Source organism: Chrysemys picta, chromosome 1 (assembly GCF_011386835.1).
Source record: "Chrysemys picta bellii isolate R12L10 chromosome 1, ASM1138683v2, whole genome shotgun sequence".
Lineage (NCBI taxonomy): Eukaryota > Metazoa > Chordata > Testudines > Emydidae > Chrysemys > Chrysemys picta.
The window spans coordinates 293,352,964-293,376,375 of NC_088791.1; the positions used below are offsets into that span (position 1 = coordinate 293,352,964).

At 39.6% G+C, this 23,412-nt stretch overlaps 1 protein-coding gene across 22 annotated transcripts in view; it reads right to left on the reverse strand.

Annotated features, from left to right (window-relative positions):
- The window catches only part of ENOX1 (ecto-NOX disulfide-thiol exchanger 1), a 485,482-nt gene that overhangs the window by 168,504 nt on the left and 293,566 nt on the right, over positions 1-23,412 (reverse strand). For 18 of the 22 annotated variants that reach the window (XR_010597786.1, XR_006173209.2, XM_042845284.2 and 15 more), the window contains 2 exons: positions 22,312-22,453; positions 21,702-21,839 (listed from right to left, as the gene is read on the reverse strand). The exons of 2 other annotated variants lie outside the window; for them this stretch is intronic. Coding sequence is in view for 17 of the 20 variants with exons in the window: in XM_042845284.2 (XP_042701218.2) it covers positions 21,702-21,839; positions 22,312-22,321 (148 nt within the window). In the remaining 3 variants the exon portion in view is untranslated. Of the gene's footprint in view, positions 1-21,701; positions 21,840-22,311; positions 22,454-22,549; positions 22,784-23,412 lie in introns of those variants that run through there. 2 more of the 22 variants (XM_042845285.2, XM_005308170.5) reach the window with 2 other exon arrangements.

A 23,412-nucleotide genomic window follows, 5' to 3' on the forward strand; every position in this document is an offset into this window, starting at 1 on the left:
CAAAGGGTCAGAGTAGAACCAGGCTTCTTCATGATCCATTGTGGGCATGAAACTAATCAGCTTCTTCCTTGGGGCTGGGAAGGAATTTTCCTTTCACCAGCAGACTGGCTGAGGTGGAGTGGGTTTTTTCACCTCTCCCCACGGTGGTGCAGGGAGACACGGTTAAAATGTCACACTCAGTAACTGAAAACGTGGTAGATGTCCAGCGCAGGCAGTAGTTCTGGAAGGAATACAGCAAGCAGATAAAATGGATTGGAAGTGGACTTAGAGGAAAGCATCCCTTTAGGAAGCTGTGGAAGGAGTGAGCCAGGATTCCTCACATCTGGTACGGCAGGGAGCCAACTCCCTTTTCTTCTCAGCTCCCTGAACATTTAAATGAGGGGAGGGCAGCAGGGTCCCAGCAGGCTGGCTGGGACCAGGTTGGAAATGGGTAGGGCTGATGACAGCCCCCGAAGCAGGAGGAAATGATACAGGTCAATTAACTGTACAATTTACTGCTATTTTAGGTGAATAAAGTTGCAGCCCAATTAAACCCTTTCCAATGCCCCCTGTCTTTCCTCTGGCAAGGCTGGACAATGGTTAGAGGCACGGAAAGAAGTTCATATGAAGAGAGATTGAAAAGGCAAAACCTAACAGGGGACATGACAAAATGATACAAAATGATGAATGGTAGAGAGGAGGTAGATGCAGAATTTCTATTCACGCTGTCTCAATACAGAAACCAGGAGTTCTCTGATGAAATAGAAAGGTGGCAAATTCAGAACTGATAACAGGAAATATTTCTTCACACAACTCACAATTGTTCTGTGGAAAGCCTTGCTACAGAATATCACTGAAGCCAAGAATTCCCAAAAGGATTAGATTAGACCTTTATATAGACAACAAGAATACACAGAGTTGTGATAATATATTCAAGAATAAACAAGAGTTTTGGAAGGGATGTACATTTCAGTGCTTCAGAGCATCAGCCAACCTCTAACTATTGGGATTAGGGTAAAACTTTGACGGGGGTTACCCCATAGCTGCCTACTGCAGGGTTCCCCCTAATTTCCTCTGAAGTATCTAGTATGGGGCATTGTTGGAGACAGGATGCTGGACTAAAGGGACCACTGGTATGACCCAGGATGGCAATTCTTATGATCCTGATTTACATGCGAAAGTTGTACGGGAGCCAGAGATCTAACTGAGCTAGACCTTTGTTGTGTTTGATGTCAAAAGGGTTGTCAGCGCTCAGCACAGCACAAGTAAATTCTTTGTTCTGAAAAGTAAAGTCAAAAGTCCTCAGTCACTGCAGGAGCCAGATACAGGCAGTACAGTGGAAGACTAACTTCATGATGGTAAATGTGAATTTGACCCATGTGGTGGTGGTAGCTTTTTAAAACAGGATTTATGCTACGTTGTACATGGGCCTGGGGTCGGGGGAGAATTTAGGGTTAAGTTCCCTAACATGTTAAATTCACATCTCTCGCATTGTTAAGCTAGCATTGACATATACTGACACAGAATGACTATTCACTAGACTGGTCTTGTCTAATAAATATAAAAGGGGGGGATCGGGCCACAATTTAAAAAGTCAAGATGCAAGAAAAGAAAAGGAGGGTGAGATTCACTCACCGTCCGGGTGTACAACCAGGGAAAGAGATAAACAAGAAGAGAATCTTGATTTCGCTAACACATGACTTATGTACATCATGTACACATGATGTACATAACACAACACTTACGTTCTTGGCCATTAGCATTTGAAAGAATTAATAAATCTGTTAGTCTTTAAGGTGCCACCAGACTCCTTGTTGTTTTTGTAGATACAGACTAACATGGCTACCTCCTGATACTTGACATTAGGATTTTTGTGACTTAAAATTGTAAGAGTGGCCTTCTATCCTTTTTTTTTGTCTTTTGTCTAATAAGTTTCCAGCTTAGTCAGACAGGACAAATCAAACTCTGCGACACTTTGCCAAGACCAGAGTGGCTAAACAAAAACAACATCTGAGCAACCAGTTTCTAGTAAAAGCTTGCTGCGTCTGGAATAGCTAATTAGGTCTTGCCCTATGTGCTGTGACTATGATTTTCCAACAACTGAACACTAAGTGTTAGAGCCAGAAGGTGGATTTTCTTATTGTTTGCTATTTTTTTCTTTCTGACCATGTGTTGGTGAAATATTTTTCACCCCAAATGCACGAGTGGTATATAAAGTTCTGAAAAACTCTCCTTTTGGATACATCAGCCATCGTATTTGAATTTGTCCATTGTACAAAGGTTTTACATGAGATGGAATTTTTCAGAATATACTCACAGCAAGACACTTCATCATGTGGATCATTTAGTTTACTAAGCCTTGATTTTTCACAACAGCCAAAACTGTTAAAGTCGGCGGGTCAGTGCCTCAATTGCGCCAGAGCTGTGCTCTGTGAAGCTGAGGCGAGGAGGGCCGCGGTGGCTTTAAATGATCGTTGTGCTCACCCAGTTCCCAGGATTGCTGGGGACTGGTCTGATGCCTGCAGTAATTTCAAGCAGCCTCCGGGCAGCTGTATGTTTTTTTGGCTTGTGGCACCTCACTAGGGGCTATTACACTGACCGTGCCCTCTTCCACCCTCACACTCCCCCGACGGATGGTACAGTGTTGGCTAAACCATCTCTGCCAGCCAGTTGAGTCTTCAGCCTGACACATTAAGGCAGCTTTCGGGCCCCTTTGCACCACTGATGTGGCACAAAAGGGCCAGAATGGGGCCAATTATACATCTAGAGCACATGTTTTAAACCCAAATTATAAGTTTGCAGCTTTCGGCTATTTCTGAACAGTTCCTTTGGTGTCTGTGTTACAACACTGATATTGTTGCAGTTCACATACTGAACTGTAGTTTTACATATTTAAATCAAGCATGTGTTATTCAAAGCTTCACAGAAAAATATACACTAAAATAAAATGATGGCCAGTAGCTTTATGCATTATGGTCATATAAGCATTAAATAACTGTATGCTCAAAAACATTTAGAATGTGGATATTCCTTATGAGGTGCACACCATTACATGAGTTATGTTCCTGAGGTACAGAAGATAACTCTGGTCTTAAGGCCAGTAATTCATCTCTACTAATTTTATATCACTTTTCTTAGCATTTCAGCCTGGTTATAGATGTACTTTATCAAACACAGTCAAAGCCACCATTCCCCCCCCCCCCAAATTAGAATCAGTGTTATTATGGATTAAAGAAGAAATGTAGGCCCCCTGCCCCACACCCCACCAAAAGTGGCTCATATAATACAAAATCTTCTTCAATTTAGCTACTTCTGTACACATCTGAATTTACTCTTCTGAAATACTTTCCCGGGGCTCGTTAAATTCCAACAGAGTTCTCCTTCATGTTGTGAAATGAATATGAAAGAACACAGCTACCAAAGCTGGTATTCAGCAAAGCTAAAGCACACAGTAATGCTGATTCAAAGGCAAAAAAACCATAGCTTATTAGTACTATTTTCTAATTTAAAGAGACAGAGAGACAGAGAGAGAAATCACCATCCAGACTGAAATAAATAACATCACATACCTTGGAAAGGGAAAATTCAGGATAACTAGACATGACTGATGCAAGTACTGGTAACAAAACAAAACAACCCAACACCTTACTTGAGGTTCTTTCTTGGAATACATTCTACTAATGTATTCTAGAGAGCAGAATATTCTAAAATATATACTACAGGCCAAATTTTGCATCAGTTCCTTCCACTGCTACAATTCCACTGATATTAATAGTCCTGAGAACAGGATTTATCCCATCTTGTACATGAGCAATAAGGAGAATGTATTTACTTACTCAAAGATGTAAGACTCCCATAGTAAGAAAACATTCAATCGTTCTTGTCATTAAGTGCCAAGCAAGCAAGAAAAATGTTCTGAATTATACTATAACCTTGATTCTCTCAACAGCAGAGTGTGAAGCATTTGGAAAAACTTCAACCCAGTGTTCAATATAATTTATATGTGTGCAGAAACAGAAATAACAAAACTTTCTATTAACCTTGTAAACTCCTCAGAAATAGCCAGCTATGGTTTTAAAGACTGGTTTGCTTGAGAGATATCCAAAAGTTTGATTTATATTTTAAATCCCACAAAAAACTTTGCTAGGGTGAAGGTTTTATGCACATAGCAGTGTTAAAGAAACTATCAAAAACAAACAACAAACTTTAGAAGCCTAGGAAATTCAAGAATTAAGGTGGCACTTCCATAATAAGCCATTCAATATTGAGTTGGCCTCAAACACAAACAAACCACTAAAAACTTAGCTCTGCCCCAGTCCTCTTGCAACAATGTGGTATTTTTAGATTGAGAACGTTTTGCATGATGTTATTTTTGTAACTTTTTAGTTTATTGTTATTAACATACATGAACTTTCCATACAAGTATTAATGAATGTTAGTCATAACCAGTATTTATCTTTAAAAGACCCATTTGTGTTTGGCCAATCTCTTGTCATTATTCATGTATTTACTGTGTTCAGATTCCAAAAATGTAATTGTGCATTATAAAATCTACTTGATCCTGATAGACTGTGCTTTGACATTTTTTCCATTGAAAAGATTTCTCAGTTGTTATATTTACAGTTCATCTCAAGTAAATCTGACTGTATAGATGAACATATTTAAGTGAGTCACCTAAGAGACTAATGATGAAATTGTTGAATTGATATATGGGCCAACAGTCCAACTGTTGTTTATGAGCATCTGGCCAGGGAGGCTACTTGGAAATGTTTTCTGTTGTTAAATGCCAGCATAATAAATGTTGAAGCATACAACAGTACACATCTTTAATTTTTAAGTGTAATGAATGGAGAAATGGAACAATCCATTAAATCTTCATGTATCACGAACCCATGCACTTATGTATGCCAACTGTTAGTTTTTAAATGGTCATTAATGATGTAAAATTCCTTAAGAAACTATGTTATTATATGTAATTTGTTAATTGACAATCCACAGTGCTTCCATGTTTGGAACTTTCAACTCCTGAAAAAAGATGAGGGCACATGTTTGCTTTGAATTTCAAAGTTGTTTTTCCCATGAGCCTAGTGGCAGATTGTCTACCGAGCATTTGGACGAGTATATGGAATGTGAATCTGTGACAGGGTGAAGTTTGAAAGTTGATTACAGCTGCACTGCATGGAGCCAAATTCCACATCACAGTTGCATCACAGTCATTGTACTAGCACTTGTTGAGCAATAGATGGTTATTGTCTCCCCCACAATCAGATAAAAGTTTTGGCTTTTGTTATCCCAAACTGTGAAGCAGAGTAAAGGAGGTGGTGGTCAGTGGACTGTGACACTATAGCTCCTTGTGGACATGCAACCTTAGTTCTGGAATTTTCTAGGTTACTCAAAACACTAATATATGCCTGTAATCTTAACTTCACTTTAACAACCTTTTTTGTCATGGAAATTTCCTTTGTTTGTTTTTTAAGAGGTCTTAAGCCCTGCTGACCTAAAACCACATCCCTGCATACCCCATGAGGTCCACAAGAAGGGAACAAAAATCCACCAGACCTTTGGAAGTCCCCAGAGGGAAGGGGTAGGAATGCTCACTTGGTTTGGTGGTAAAATCTCCTACTAGTCACTATCTCCGCCCACCATCCTGTGGATGGAAGTGACAATGCTCCAGTCCTCCTAAGTTCCACACACAGGGAGTCCAACTTCTCAGAACCCATGTAGCTTTTTAGGGAGCTGAGCTCCTTTGATGCAGAGCTGAATGGTGGTTCCCGTAGTCTCTGCCCACCCCATGAATGTCAGGAGGCTCCTCTGGCCTGCCCACAGTCTACTGCAAAGCCCCAAACAAGCCCATATTGCCTTGGCAACTTGCAAAGAGCTAAAAATAGGCTCCTTAGCCTCTGACCAGTTTAAATCAATTTGCTGGGGACTAACAATCCTACATAGAGGGTCATGGGGTGGATCCCTAGCAGCCTCTGAAGGCTTGAGGAAATTGGGACCCCAATGGGCATAAGGCTTGAGAGGAATGTGTGACCCTCAAAAAAGCCTCTTATGGCTCATGAGGAGGGCCACTGAGTCCCGCAAGGCTTGGTGGGGGCTCTCTCGTCCAGCAGACCTCAGGAGGGCCACTAGAAAGGAGGGAAGAATTTCATTCTTATTATTTCTTCCCCTACCAAGCCCACTGCTCCTTCCAGTCCCTCAGTGCAGATTCCCAGATCCCTCAAAAGCAGGATTCCCTTCCTATGGATCTCAGGAGTTCAGAGTGACTGAGTGAAAATGGGGAGTTACGGCAGGGGAGCAATACTGTACTTAGGGGGCATTCCCCACCCGCAGTCTTGCTCCCCTGGCTCCAGCAGGGGACTCAGGGAGTGAAAAACCTCTCTGGCTCCCCAACTGCCTCCTGCTACTCCCTGGAGTTTCCAATGAGCTAAACATAGCTTGCGAGAGCCAACCTGCCACAGCAACGTTCCCAATTAAAAAGCTGATAACTTATGAAATCTGCTGTGCTAGGCTAGTCCGGTAAACTAGATTTTCTCTTTCTCCTTTCCTTATTTTGTTGTATGGCTGTGGAGGGAGACGAGATGGGGACAGGAGATCTGGTCTCTGAACACCTCAATTTTTAGCACGTCATAATTCATAAGCCCATCTCTAATTCACTTCTAGTTACACTACTATGTTCCACCTTGATCCCAGAGCTGACTTTATTTTGAGGCCATGATTTAATTTTGTGACTGGGGGGGGGGAAGGGGAGACACAGAAATTGGGTTTACAGTGGAAGCTCAGTTGCAACATTAATTGTGGAAAGGCTGCCAGTGCACTGTAATTTAATTCCAGATACATTGTTCTTTGACATAACTGGGTGGTTAGGAAAAAGATTGGGAAATTTCATAAAACAAAAAAATATGTTTGGTCTGCAATTCAACTTCCAGGGGAAACCCACTGAAAAGAGATCAGAGAAATATCGCAGAAAGAATAGTTTTATTTAGGGAGGTTATTTCCCCTCCCATGCTATGTACACATGCAAGACAGTGCAAACACACACATAATGACAAGGGTAAAATCTCCAAACGTCCATTAAATCCCTTTAAAACCCCATTATAAATCACTCAGTTAAAGCTGGTTGTAAGGTAAGGCACACAGTGAAAAAAATACCTGTCTTAAAGGATATGGTGGGAAAGACCTACAAAAGTCCAGTTTGATGAAAGTTAAATGAGAATTTAGGTGATGTGGGGCAGGGGGAGAAAAGTAATGTTCACTTATCTGCAAGAATTCTTTAAAGACATTACGGTTATAAATAGGGAGAATAATTGTGGAAGTGGCATACTTGTTTAGATTTACAAAAGTATTTGATGAGATTCCATATCAGACATTAGTGACTAAGAGTCATCATGAAACAGGAGGTACAGAGTGGCTATGTACAAATGGCACCTTCTTCCTCAAGAGATCTACTCCCTATGTTTCAAATTCTGCCATTAAGACACAGGCCTGCAGCTGGAGCAGTGCAGGGAGGCACTGCCTTAGGACACAATTCCATACACAGATAGAGTGCCTCCACTAAGGAATGAATAGAATGCACTTCCCTGCAATATGTGTGTGTGCGTGTGTGTGTGTGTGAGAGAGAGAGAGAGAGACCTAGCCATCGTCCTGCCCTAAGTTCCCTCTAAGCTGCGCAACCGCGCAGCAGGCTATAAAGAGCCGTGCAGCCACAGGGGCCTGGAGAGGAGAGAGGTAGGGGGTGGTGGGAATGGGGGAGGGGAGCAAGTTGGGGTATGCAAGGCTGCCGCGGGCCTCTCCCCCTGCCCCGGAGCTCCTGCTGCCTGTGGGGAGAGAGGAGCCTCTCCCCCGGAGCTCCGTGCTGCCGGCGGGGAAAATTGGGCCCTCTCCGGAACTTGCTGCTGCCGGTGAGGAGAGGGCTGGGGGGAGTCCTCTGGCCCCAGACCTGGGGCAGCCTGCACCCCAAACTCCGAACCCCTTGGCCCCATCTCCGCCATGCATCATCTCAATATTCGTCCACGTAATAAAATTCATTCCACACATGGATATAAAAAAATTAGAGGGAACATTGCTCCATATCTTCCCCCTTTGAGGTGACTGAAGCACTAGAATGAACTATCTGAGGAAGTCCCTTAGCTCAAGAGAGTGCAAAGACTGCAAGTGTACCTGTCCCTTAGGGTGAGGGGGGAACACAGGATGTGGGGGAAGGTTTCTGTACAAAGGCAAGGCATAATTTGACAATGTGTGTTCAGAATTGTGTCTGTTTACTTTAGTAACAAAAGCAAAAGGCTTTACATTTTACTCTTATTAGCTCTGTAGAGTTAACACAGTTGAGAGGAAGAAACCTGGATTCTATTCTGGTTTGTGTATCAGCAGAATTGTTAACTCAGTCTCTCTGCTGAATCAAATTCTCCATTTTTTTATATGCTTGTGAAATCCCAGAGAAGACAAAGCAGAATTTGGCCTGTAGAATTACTTATCACTGTATTTTACTGATGAAGAATAAATCAGAAAGAATACAAGCTACCCTTCAGATCCCATGATGAGTTTGCAGGGCTGGCAGTACTTGTACACTCAGAACATTTTACATGTAGTTCCTGAAACACAATAAATATGGAAGTCCAGGATAAAGCTACACTTTATGAGCTGGTGACAAAGGGTAGCCATTTTCCAATTGTAAATGGATTATGAGTGAAGTAAAGTGCTTTAGAGGACTTCTTTTGTTTCTAATTTATGGTATACAAATGTGGATGAGGTATTAAAAACAAAATCTCAGAGGTTACAAATGAAACAAAAATTAGAAGTATAGCAAATAAGAAGCACCAATGTAATCCGATTCAAAGGGATTTGGATCATTTAGGTGACTGGGATTATAGAAGTCAAATGCAATTCAATGTAAAAAATGTAAAATAATTTGCCTAGAAACAAGGAACCAGCGTATGCAATGTCTGTTAAACCAAACAATCACCTAGGATTCTAATAAGGAAAAGGATTTGGGAAATAGTGAAAAAAAATATCACTAAAGGCAATAATGCAAAGCCCTGCAGAAGTAAAAAGAGGACGAGTAAAGTGTACTAACAGTAAGGTAAAATATAAAACTAAGTGAGTGACAATGTCTCTGTGTGAGACTTAGAGCAGTGAGATGTGTTTGTGTTGCTATTTCATGCAGCTGCAAGTGCATCTTAGCAATATTTGTTGCATTAGAAAGTAAGGCTGTATTCAAACCTACCTTGTTGCTTTGTTGATGGGAAACTAGAGGTCAGGGGATTGAGGAAGCAGGGAGGTAGGAATGCAACCTTTAGTTGTTAGCTACAAGAGTTACAGTAAAAAAAGCCCTCTCCTGAGACCAGCCAATCTCCAGCCCCTAGACGAACATTTCAGAGGATGGCAAACTAGAATGTCCCAGCTCAACTGCTGAGGTAAAACATGAAAAGAGAGGCAGTCTCTAAGGTACACAGTGTGGTGCACATAGTCATTAGCTGTTATTACTTTGTTTTCTTTGCACAGTGCCTTCACATTTCTAAGGAGCGTATCTGTCTGCAGGGGCACCTGCCATCTTGTGAGGCAGAGCTGATGCAGTTTGTTATGGAGGAGACATACTGAGCCATACATGGAGATTTGTGTTGTTTCCCATGGCCCTGTCATGCTGTTACTTGCATGAGTAATCATTAGTCACGTGAGAAATCCATTGCCTCCAATAGGACTATTCATGTGAATGAGAATTACTTGTAAGCAAGCTTCTGCAGAATCAGACTCTTGTTCTGTTGTTTCCATCATTCTAACTAAAGTAAAAACCTCAAAACCTGCAGGAATGTTTATCTTTATGAATGGAATATATAAAACACAGCTCCCAACTGTATTTAGATTTATAGTACAATACCTTGAATTGCAATCAGAAATGTTCTGAGCCTCAAGACTGAAAGGCCTTAGCTTTGGGAGTCAATAAATCAGTGGTGACAGGCCTGAACTAACTAAGGGTTGTTATAAAATTAAGCTTGATTACATACTTGAGGTAATTAGATGGACCAGAATTAAGAGACACAGAGTTAAAAGGCAATATATATATATATAGCAGTGGTAGGCAACCTATGGCGCATGTGCCAAAGGAGGCACCTAGGCTGATTTTCAGTGGCACTCACACTGCCCGGGTCCTGGCCACCGGTCGAGGAGGCTCTGCATTTTAATTTAATTTTAAATGAAGCTTCCTAAACATTTTAAAAACCTTATTTACTTTACATACAACAATAGTTTTGTTATATATTATAGACTTAGAGAAAAAGACCTTCTAAAAATGTTAAAATGTATTACTGGCACGTGAAACCTTAAATCAGAGTGACTAAATGAAGACTCGGTACACCACTTCTGGAAGGTTGCCGACCCCTGATATATAGGAAGAATTTAAGGAGTTATTTTATTTTTCGGGGGCTTGTGAATCACAGGAATGAACTTTCAGTTGAGATTGTTTCATGGTCCGAGTGCTGGGTAACAACATGAGAGGACCCCACTCTAATTAAAATAATCAGTCTTTATTAAATCAGCATTTTTCAGAACAGCTCCAACTGTATTTTCACATTCCTAGCCATCTCACACAGCACTCATTCTCCAAACTCTTTCCTCCTGCAGCCCATGGTCCTTCCTTCAGTTCCATGTAGATTGCTACACTGCTGAAGTATTGAAGTGCATTTCAGCAAAAAGCAGATGATTACATAGAATTTAATACATTAAATAGGCAGTAGTCAGCTTTGTGCTCAGGAAGAGATACTCTGAGTGTCAAGAGGTTTTATTTTAAACTGGCCATATTTCTCTCATTTGCCCTCCTAATGTTTTGTGGGTTTTTTGGTCTCTGTGGGGGTTTTATTTTATTTTTGATGTTGCTCTTCTCTGGTACATTTTGTAAAGTTTTTAAAAAGTCAAAAAATAAGGCTTGAGATGGAAGAGTTATCACCTACTTTCCTACACAAGAGGGGCCTAGGGACTCCTTCCATTCCTAGGCTAAGGGTCTGATCCTGCAAACACATATGCATGCCTAAGAATTGAGGCCTACATTTTAAGAGTCCTGAAAGGGATTCATAAAGTTGCTAAAAGCACTGCTTGATTAGGGACAATCTAAAGACTAGGTAATAAACATTAAACAGGGAAGTTGGCCATAATTATTTCACCAAAGAGTAAAATAAGGAATAAGTAATTGGGCAAGACAATCATAGCAGAGAGCACAAAATGAGTTTAAGAAACATATAACATGAACCGTGCCTATCCCTGCCTTACCTATCTCCTATTATGTGGTACTGAGATCTCGACTTCTGCCTTTGTTCCACAAATGATGCCAATCTTGATCACCCATTCAAAAAAGATTTCCAATAAGCACCATCATGCTTTCACCTGTCTGCCAGGAGCACCCTGCAAATGTCAGCAAAGCCACCTCATTGCCTTCCTGCAAATCCCTTCCTAAAACTACCTTCTGCCACGATGCCTACACAATAACTAAACAATGGTTAGGCAACTGCTTTAGCGTGACCATAACTTTTCATCTTGACTAGTGTCATCTCACTCTTTACTTCTGCTCCCCCATCTATTTGTTTTATCCACTCATCTATTGTCTTACACTTAGACTATAATTTGCAGAGGTGTTTTAGCCATGTTGGTGCCAGGATATTAGAGTGACAAGGTGGATGAGGTAATATCTTTATTGGACGATCTCCTGTTGGTGAGAGACAAGCTTGTCTCACCCACCTTCTCTCACTTCGACTATGAGCAATTTGGGGCAGAGACTGACTTTGTTCTATATTTGTACAGTGCCTAGCACAATAGGCCTCTAGATGCTACCCTAATACAAATAAATAAAATAAAATAATAATTCATAATAATAATAATAATGTTGTTTTTGTGGGTATGGGAAGATGAAGATTAATTGACAATGGAAAGCATTTAGAGTCAAGATAGCTTTTATCCTTTGGTAAAATTCCTGATGGTGAGGAATCTGAATACGTATACATTAGAAAGCAAATTGCCTGTAATAAAGCTATATCAAATTCTTGAAACCACAGTAAGACAGTAACTCTAATACTTGGGCAGAGAACACAGTCTAAATACAGATTAGAAAGTATTTCAACATATCTGACTTGTTAAATGTCATTGTTTTTTCCTCTTCTGAGTCCACTAAGAGAAGTCTGCAAGTGATCAGCTGCCTCCTGTTGCATAAAACATTACTCTGTGTGATCTGCTGGTGATGTCAAACCCATCATTCACCACCAGTGGAGCATGGAAGATACATGGTCAGGTAAATCCATTATTTAACTGAAACCTATTGGATTAAGCAGTACTTTACCTCACCACAGGCTAACTAAGAAGAAAGGTCAGCGTGTGGTTGAAGCATAAGACGGAGAGTCATAAAACCAGTGTTCTATTCCCGCCACTGCTATAGACTTCCTGTGTGGCCCTGAGTGAACCACAATCTCACTATGCCTCAGTTTCCCCATTTGCAAAATGGGGATAATACTTCTCTACCTATGGCGCAGGAGTCAGTCTTAGTTCACTAATGTTGAAAAGGGAATTTGAGATCCTTTGACTGGAGGAGGTATACAAATGTCAGGTATTATCGATAATCTGTGTTCCAGCATGAATGAATGGTGGAAATGAAACTGTCCCACAGAGTATGCTGGATTATTTTGTATAGTAGGAGTTTGGTGATTGTTTGTGATCTGTTCTTTATTGACACTTGGGGGGAAGAGAGAAAAAATAATAACTATAAAGGAACATTACCCTCAAATTAAACTAAAAGGATGAAAAAAGTTTTATAAAACCTTAACCTGAATGGAATATTTTCTGTGTTCTTAATTTCAATTAAAACAGGAATTTTTGATGTTAGTAACAGCAGCCAGAATTTTTAAAAAGTATGAATTATATGGCACTAAAAATGTACCTAGCACTTTATAATAAAAGTTGTGCCAAACAGTTGGCATGTTCCTTCTCTCAAAGGGTCTCAGGCCACAAGCTAGCACAGAACAACAGAAGAAAGGAATACAACAGAATACAAAACCTACAATATACAGCATGAATTTTACATTAAGTGCATTCCTTCAATTCACAAATGTGCTAAGATGCCCTGGCTAGCCCCTCTAGTTCTGTTTATTTGGGGGCATTTAGCCCTAATACCAAAGTTACAACTTTTATTTTAAAAGTACAACTCATTTCTAAATGCTGAACAAACTTTAACCATTATCTTTACCCTTGGCCTCAATTAAGGACCAATACAGAGGACACACTTGAAATGACCTAAGAGGAATGCTTACACTGAATAGTGTATCAAAGACTCTTAGTATCTCATCCACATTTTCTCTCCCCTTTAGATGACTCTCTTTTTTTGTAACCTAGTCGTGTCTGTTCCTAGTATTTTAGGATTAAAGTCCCCTGGTGTGAAATCTCCTTGAGTAACGCTCACATCACAGAAAGTGTGATTAACTCGGCAGGTGCTTTTTGGGTCAATGAAAAAACCAACCTGTTACCCTAATACGTGAGATTTCTTTATTGATGTTCCGAGTGACTCCACATATTTGCATTCTGACATTACCTCTTCTATTCTTAATGCTTTCTCAAGTTTTGAGAATGTCATAAATTCTTTTAGTAGTGTGGAGGCTTTAGTCTTCTATACCTTTATAGTATATTGTGTGTCTCTTTCCTTTGATTATCTTGATTGCATATTCAGGGAACTTAAACTCTGTCAATCCCTGCTCTTCCTCCCCTTCAATAAAACCCAGCATGTCCACAATAATGACTGTGCAAGTATAGCACAGAGAAAGGAACTAGAATAAAATTAGGGAACTCTGCTCATTTATTTTCTCTAGTGTGCCCCTGATTTTTCCCCCTGCTTTGTATTATATGAATGGTCTGAAGCCATGATTTCTAAAGAAGGATCTTCCTAAGATCCTGTAACCACAAAGCTTTAGGAAAGCCCATTCAAGGTTTTGAAGATTAAGACTTAGACCCTTGAATTTGTTCCAGTATTAAGTGGCAAGCCAATGTAGAGTCTGGAGCAGCAAGGTAATAAGCTCCCAGTGACCTACATTGCTGTGTCAGTAGACTGCTGTATTTATTCCTAAGCATAGCTCACTGCAATCATCAAAACTGGGGATCAAGAACATGTGGCATATTTTCACCAGTCGTATATCCAGCAAGATGGGGCAAAGCCTGATGGCCAAGTGACCGCCTCTCAGGGTCTTCACTAGCAGTCACAGTACATCTTCCATATCTGGGGGAACTGCTAGACATGACTCCTGTGCCCTCTGTTATGTATGATTATTTCATTAACTTTACAAAAATGAGTACAAAAACAAACTATAAGCAAAACGTTTTAATGAAAACAACAATTAATATTACTGACATCAGGACAAGATGATTTGTGGTCTGGAACAACTTTCCTGGGCATGTTTCAGCAATTGTTATGGTGGAAAGGAGATGAGTTCCTGGACTTTTTGATAGTCAAGGGAGAAGGCTAAAGGAATTCTTTAAGTCATAGTCTGTCTTGAATCTACAGTGCTTGAGTCATCTGTTTTCTCACTTTTTCTGACTTAAGATTCTAGGAACCATAGTGATCTCAGTTTTCAGGCATACAGGTCAATTAATAGACAGATGGTGTAATTTGCCAGGAATAAATTTATTTATAGATCAAGTGTATGACTCTCTTTGTGAATGTCCATGTGACACTACACCCCTTATTCTTTATAGTACTATTATTATGATATGAGTATGGAATAATTATATTTTATGCAAGATAGGTCATGTATGATATCATTGAAAAGGTTATGATTTACTGAATATGATTATCCTACTTGTATGCATGTATCATTTTGGTATCTGAAGTTAGGAATATTGTTGATGTATCTATTACAAATGTGTTTACACCTGGGAACACCCACTAGGCAAAAGATTGTCAGTCTAGATGCTGGCTGGGAAGGGTCCATTCAAGGCAGTGGACCATTAGGGAGAACAATAGGTCTTAGAAGAAGCTAATCTCCCACCAGGGAGCCTTCCTGGGGAGCCTTCCTGAGGACGCTACAAACAGCCTCAGAGACATGGTTGCTATGACACTACAGGGGCATGTGACCAGATCACCCAGTCCTGGACTCCATCTTGGAATACCAGTGTTTTTCTGCTGAAAGGTGTGGGAACCGAGCTTGGAGACAGAGAGCTCCTGCCATATGCAAAAGCTATTTAAGGCAGGGGAGTGACATCATCGTGGTTCTTTGTTTACTCCATGCCCAAAGAGACTCTTAGAAACACCTGAGGAACAAGGACTGACCTGGGGGGAAGTGCTGAACCCAGGCTGGAGGGATTATTAGCCTGTGAAAGGAACACCCGGGGTTTAAAGCTGTAAGCCAGTGTGGCTAGCCCCTCAAGAATCTCTGCAGCCTGCTTAAATCATCATTTAAGGTGAGAATTTGCCACTCATATCCAATGTTTTTAGCATATTAAGCTTAGTTTGCGTGTTTTGTTTGTTTGCTAGGTAATCTGCTTTGATCTGTTTGCTATCCCGTAAAATCTATCTTTTGTAGCTAATAAACTTGTTTTTGTTTTGTCTAAAACCAGTGTGTGGAAATCATAACTGGGTACAGAAAGCTCTTGAATATTCTTCTTCACACTGAGGGAGGGGGCAAATTTCATGAGCTTACGCTGTACAGATCTCTGTGCAGTGCAAAACAGTTTAATTTTGGGTTTACCCTCCAGAAGGGGGTTGTGCTCTTGAGCAGCTGGGCAGCTCCTTAGCTGTAGCCTCCCCATGCAGAGCTGATCACAGCAGCCTGTAAGTACTGCAGCTGGGTGTGTCCCTACCTGTGTGAATGCTGGTGTAAGAGCAAGCTTGGAGGGCTTTGCAGCTTGTCACAGCAGCTCAGTGTGAGAGGGAGCCCAGGCTGGTGGGTCACTGGGGCTCAGTGTTACCTCCGTTCCAGGCGGCAACCCCGGGGGAACCCATCACAGTCTGGACTTGTGATTTTTGTTTGATTTACCACATGGTACATGTGTGCACAAAGAGCTTAAAGAAGCCTCTAAGGGTGTCCAGGTGTTGACTTTCAGGCAACTATACCCATCCTCACTTTTATTTATAGTTTCAACATTTTTGCCCATCCACCATCTTAGATTCACGAACTGTGGCAAATTTTTCTTCAACAACAGTCTCCTAAACTTAAAATTACTCTCAGTGAATAAATACCCAAGCTAATTCACTATATTCAAAATGATGGCCCAGAACCAAAACAACAATCAGAAAGAAATACGAGAAATAAATCACTCATCTGACATCACATCGCCTTTCAGAAAACAGGGTGACCTGATGCCACTTGCTGAGGCAAACACAACCCTAAAATGACAATATTCAGCAGTGCTAAAATTACTTTGAAAAATTTCCACTGCAAACCAAAATAAAAGTCTTTCCAGTGATCTGTGATCAATAACATGTTTTCAAAATCCCTCTAAATATATTAACTAGTTGGCAGTGGAGTACCAGAATCATTGCTGTGACTCCCATCGAGTGAATGGGGAGGACTTCAAATCTCACAAAAGATGCAGCACAAAGAAGAAACTGACAATATTTCTCAAAGTCTCAAAACTGGAAAACACCAATTTTAGTGCTTGGATCATTCAAACGCTGTTTAACAGATTGGCTCCAACCTTTCCAGAAAATTTTCACCTCTAGGCTAAGACCAAGCATGAGAAATTTCAGCCCCAAGGGGAATTTTTTGGAAAAATTATAACCTATTGAAGAGAGGGGCTTAGAACCATAACTATACTGCATCAATCGTTAACAGTTAAACTAAATGCATTATTACACTCTATTTATTGTGATATATATAGATATATATAACACAATAAATGTATATATATATATAAAATGTAAAAATACATACATTAAATTATATGTAATGCAGTAGCCAAATATAACCAAAAATGATGAGCCTTCTAAATAACAAGAAGTAGAAGCAAAGAGTATAGGAACAGAAGAGATGTTATACATTTATTCACAAGAATCCATCTTTACAAATGAAAGGCTCTGACATTTGCCCAGATCAAAAATCCAATTTTACAGCACTAGGAGATAAGGAATGAAATAGTGTACAGATAACATCTAAACAGGTATTAAAAGGTTAGCAGTGCTTAAAATTGATTAGTCACCAGGACCAGACAACACACATCCCAGACTGTTATAGAAAAATTGGCCAGATATTGCAGAAGCCTGAGCTGTCATTTTTACTAATTCTCAGTTCAGGAGAGAGTCCTGCAAGCTGCCATGTGGCCAACATAATTCTATTACAAGACACACGTTCTGGGATATTACAGAGCAACTAAATTAACATCAGCTGAGAAAAGGGAGGAAAAAACTTAAAACGTTTGAGCAGATCAAATGGAGGAAAAGTGGAGGGGAAAACTCTACAGCTTACTAACAGCCAGCATAGCCTTCAGGAAGGGAAAACTGTGCCTGAATATCTTTTGGGGAAACTCAAGGATTGTAGACAAAGTTGATACACCAGGACACCACAAGTTGGTACAGTAGTCAGAATTTCAGACTGTGCTAGCTTAGGTAACATTTCATATGCAAGCTAAATCTCGACCTAAACTCAGTCTAAGGTATTTACTGCACCAGGGCAGGAAAATAAAAATAGCCAGAAATAGGTCTTTTTAGAGCTAGAAAGAAGTTAGTGCTGGGATACCATAGGGGTCTCCTCTTTTTTCGTTTGTAGAAATACTGTTGATGAGGTTATTGAAAGCAAAGTATAAATGCTGAAGAAGTTTAACGTATCATGAGAATTAACATAAATCATGAACACCAGAGTCAGGAAGGGTGAAGAACCATTTAAGTACTTGGGCTAAAACAATGGATGGAAAATGTAGTTCAGTGCAGATAAATGTGCCATAACCAGTAGAGCTATAATTCTTTTCATGGCAAAGTATTGTGAAAATCATGGTTTTGTCATGGTGAAAAATGTCAAAACTCATGAAATCGTGGGGAGGGGGTGAGTGAAATGTCAAAGCACCTATTTACTTTGGGAAATACATAACACAGTAGAACCTCAGAATTATGAACACCTCGGGAATGGAGGCTGTTCGTAACTCTGAAATGTTTGTAAATCTGAACAAAACGTTATGGTTGTTCTTTCAAAACTTTACAACTGAACATTGACTTAATACAGCTTTGAAATGTTACTATGCACAAGAAAATTAATTAATTTAAATGGAACAAGCATGGAAACAGTTTCCTTACCTTGTCAAATCTTTTTTTAAACTTTCCCTTTATTTTTTTAGTAGTTTACACTTAACACAATACTGTGCTGTACAGTATTTGCTTTTTTTTTCTTTTCTTTTTTTTTTTTGTTCTCTGCTGCCTAATCACATACTTCTGGTTCCAAATGAGGTGTGCGGTTGACTGGTCAGTTCGTATCTCTGCTGTTCATAACTCTGAGATTCTACTGTACATAGTTTTATGCATAGGAAAGCAAAAAGCATGAGAGAAGGGGACTCTTCTACTCCTCGCTGGAAATAAGGAGATATTCCACTCTAGTAATTAATACTTATCACTTATGCTACACTTTACACTTTAAAAGTGCTGTACAAATATTAACTGATCCAAGCAGTGCTTCTAATATAGGTGGTAAAAAATAGTTCCAAAAATAAACTAGCAGCAGTTGGAGTGATAAATTGAAGTCCTTCAGATCCTCACACAAGGAAATAATACGAACAGGGCCAAATTCAATTCCATCTGTGCAACACTGTTGGCTCAATGGGGAGGTTATAGAGGTGTTGCTGAGAGAAGAATTTGCACAAAAAAGTGGAGAGAAAGGGGAAACACGAAAGGAAGTGTGCCAATCCTCCTACATTATATACAACGGAGACACTGATCAATGGAACCAGACAAAGGTACCCCGATACAAAATCATTTCCAGATTTGGAGATAATAAAGTCAAAGTTCAGTAAAGCACATCAAGAGAGCACTGGGCTAGTTTGTTTCTAGGGGGCACATATTTATAGGTCAAGCGAAGCAAAGCCCTATAGTCAACCTAATGGCATTTCTGTCTGCGACACAATAGCTTTTGAACAACACATCTGATCAATTCAAATTTTTTTAGAGACTGTTCTAGGCATCAACAGGCAGAACCCTATTGGCTTTTGGTGAAAATTGGAAAACTGGAAAAGCCTTCATTGGAAAATCAGGCCCATAGAATGTTCATTTGGTACCACAGGCAGAGAAATCTCCACACCACCCATTGCCTATGCATAACAGGTGGCAGCTAAATATGTTGCCCTCTCTCACTGGGTGTACAGTTCGGCCTACATAAGCAATGAAGTGTGTGACTCTCTAGTTTACTGTACAACTGAACACCAGTGTACCGAGTGGATGAAAAATCTAAGACAAGGTACAGCTGTATAGTTGGGAAAACAGTGTATCTAATGGTTATAGCAGGAGACTTGGAATCAACCCAAGATCTACACCAGCTACATTTCCTGCTCTGGACTGACTTGTTGTGTGATCCTGGACTTGTAACCTAACCTTTCTGTGTCTTAGTTTACCCATCTATATGATGGGTAATTCTGGGCCAGATCCTCAGGTAGTGTAAATTGGCAAAATTCCATTCAATGCCTAATTTCAGAAAGGATAGCCAAAAATTTAACTTCACAAATCCCCTGGGAGGCAGATATAGTTGCAGTAACTAAGGCCCCAAAATTATGAGTTATTACAGTTTAAGATTTGTCAGGCATCAAGGCCCTTTAGAAAAGCTAGAATGGAGGCCTACAAGAAGAAAAACCGAAGGTCTAATGGCTGGATTTCTTCAAAGACATTTCTTTTCTAAAAGAGCAAGTGCAGCTAAAGAGACTTCCCCCTTTTTTCCTGTCAGTGAATGAATTAAAAAAAAAACGATTAAATTAATATCAAACATTGATATCCTATGATGTGCCAGATAGAGCTGTAAAATAGGAAACTTGATGGAATCTAATATTATAATTAAAATGTGTATAAAAGGGAGGTCAACTATAAGTGATACAGCTTTGGGCAAAATATTGTAAATTTCAATGACAGGGTTTACCTCATGGGCAATACTGTTAGAAAAGAAAGAAGCTGTGTTCATATTGATTTCTTTTAGTTTAAGTGATAAAGTGAAGAAGTAAGACTAATGTTTGCAATCAAACATGTTTGTGCTATCGAGTTAGTGAAATACGTCTATGCTGAAAGAGTCAGTAAATAAAAAGAACTAAAACCAAAATGTGTATTTATAAGGACACCTGCCACACTGCAAAACAAACAAACCTGCAGCAGCAAGTCTCAATTGACTCAGGGTTCATGCTATGGGGCTGCAAATAGCAATGTAAACATCCCTGCTTGGGCTGGAGCTCTGGCTCTGAACCCTGAGGAGGTTGGGGTGAGGGGGCTGTCAGGCTTGGGCTCCATGCCACGTGCAAACGTCTATACTGCTCTTTTTAGCACAAGCCCTGCAACCTGGAGTCAGTTGACCCGGGCTCTGAGACTTGCTGCCGCAGGGGTTTTGTTTTGTTTTGTTTTTTTGCAGTATAGATGTATCCTTAGCCAAAATTTAAAAAAAAATCACCTTCCCACCATAGTGATTGAGTAAAAGTGTTATTTTCTATTGTCTTTGTATAATTTGATTCTGAAAACCTACATGGTTTATATGGTTATACTGACAAATTTCCTAGCTTATGTTAGCCAAATCATAATCCAATACCATTTTTGCTTTCTTATATTCTATGCTATTAATCCCTGTTGATAAGGATATTTAATGAAACTCTATAAAACTAAATTAATCTTTCAAGTCCTTTTCTTTAGTTAAGCAATCAAAATTAAAAGAACCCTAAGCAAGGTGGTACGAATAATCAGTTAAGCAGTTGCTTACCTAAGGTTGTTTTTATACCCTATCTTTCTTACGGAGTGCTAAACTGATTTACATCAACTGTGGATCTGGCCCATTGTATGTACCTCACAGGAGTATTGTGAAGCTTAATTCACTTTGACCCAATCCCTCTCCTACTGAAATCAACTGATTTCAATGGGAGCAGGACTGAACCTTCAATGTTTCTAATGGGCAAAATAATATTTTTATTATTGCTGGAAAGATTAAGTGATCCACTACAGAGCTCTCGCAAGCTGTAAATGAAATGACAAAGTCAAAGAATAATAGCCCTTGAAAATTAATTATGGTGTTCAAAAAAATTAGAAGAAAGAAGGGATTGCTTCTCTCTTTCAGTTAGCTAATGCTACCAGTGGATATGAATTGCATGCAATTCCCATTTTTTTTCTGAATCTATTTATAGCTGCACTTTCTTTTGTCAGCACAACCATCTTCCTCCAGTCAGGAGGTTGCAGCCGCTGCCCACGCTATTCCTTGGCAAAACCTCAAGGAAAACTACCGGGAAGGAAAATCAGCTCTCTCTCAAAGACCAAGTACATCTCTTGATCCCCTCCCTAACCTAGACCCAGCATAGAGCCTGGAGATCAATGGTTTAGAACTCTAATTTCCCCAAAGATTTTGGTTGTTCTACTAGGTTAAAACACGGTATGGATTACATACCCATTATACAAAGAGACTAATACATGGTATGCAATATTAATCATAGAAGTTGTGCACCTACAACCATTGTTCTGAGACTATAAAAATATACCTGTCTTCAGCAATGATTCCAGATGTTTATAAAAAGACTGAAAAAATCCAAATCTCTAACAGAAATCTTACCCGTCACAAGCTGTTGTCCAGCTAATCCTACTGGAACCATCCCGAGGTTATTCATAGCGGTAGCCCAAGCTGTTGGATCAGTGACTGACATATTAAGTTGTGTGGTATCTATAGTTGTACTTCCCAAACCATCAGCGGCTGTGGCAAAAGAGACAAATTCTGAGTTTAAAAGTCAATATGCCACAATTTTTAACAGAAAATAGTGTTTGAGACATAGATAAATCTTACTGAAAATAATTAAAATTTATTATTATGATACATCTTTTTGGAGCACCAATAAAATTGCTAGGTGCTATATAGCAGTGAGAGAAGATACAGTCCTGCTCAAAAGAGCTTATAATTTAAGACTACCTAATCAATGGCAAATATTTCTGTGGAAATACACATCATGAGATTTCCACATATTCAAAGAAGGGACATGTTTCTCATGAAATGTAGTTTATTAAAGAAATGGTGACATTATTTAGGCACCTGTATAAAAAGAGCTCACACCAATTTGACTTGTCTTAGGAAAAATATTATTAAGTTCCATTTGAAAACAAAAGGTAATTATCACTAATCATTTTAGCAACAATATTTTTGGTGGCCACTGCATAGTGCAGATATTTACCTGCAGCCATCGTTTAAACTGGTTCCTTTTGTTGCTGACTGACTTCAAATAGGAATGTATCCTACTACTGTAGTAATAACATCTTGCGATGGGAGAATCTGTCTGTTACTGAATGCAGAGTCCACACACAGTTCATTAGGCGCTGCAAGAAAACACAATTAATCAGATATTAAAAGCTGATTTTAAAGTCTAATTTCAAAACAGCATGCCCTGACTGAAATCTATATGAAGTTCCTACCTACTCTCAGTTGTATGTCCAAATCCAGTTCAGTTGTACGCCTTCATCAAGTGTTAGTGAAGGAGTTTCAACTAACCTGCATTCTTGCTTACTGAATAAATGGTGCCCATGTCTGAACCTATCAGATGTCTTGCCTCTGGCTGAAAAGCCTTCACAAATTAGGTTTTATCAGTACCTGCACAGCCACCTCAGCATGCCAGCATCAATTGAAAGGACATACTTGGGCTGCATATGAATTTTTTAAAAAGTTAAAAATTAATTGATGTTGTGAGTTTCGAGGAAACAGTTGCCTGTTAAATATGTTTCCAGATGAAGGAGTAATTTTAAGAATGGAACACAAACCAGGAAAGGCTTGTTATGTTAAAGAAGACGTACTGGCACTTTCTTTAACAAACACAATATCCTGAGCCCACAAAGTAACACCAATATGAAGCAAAGGGAGCGCATCAGCCTCCATCTGAAATGTCTTTGCTTTGGTGAGGTTTCTGTTGCAACATGAATTTTACATAGAGGTAATTCTTTTGTCTGTGATTCTCATTGTGTCTGCGCATTTCTGAAAGTTAAAAGGATTTGAAGAAAAGGAAAATAAAGCATGAAACCAAACTGAGAGGTGACAACTTTGATTATAACAACACCTTCAAATTCTTAGAGAGCAAATATTTATTTTGCTTGAGATAAGCACATATCTAAGGCTATTTTAGGTCTTTTATGCATTACTTATGTAACAGACTGCAGTGGGTTTTTTGGAGTCTTTACAGTCTATCATGATTGCCTCACTGCTGTGTAAGAGACCTAAGGGCTTGATCCAAAGCTCATTGAAGTCAGTGGAAAAATTCCCATTGATTTAATTGTGCTTGGCTGGT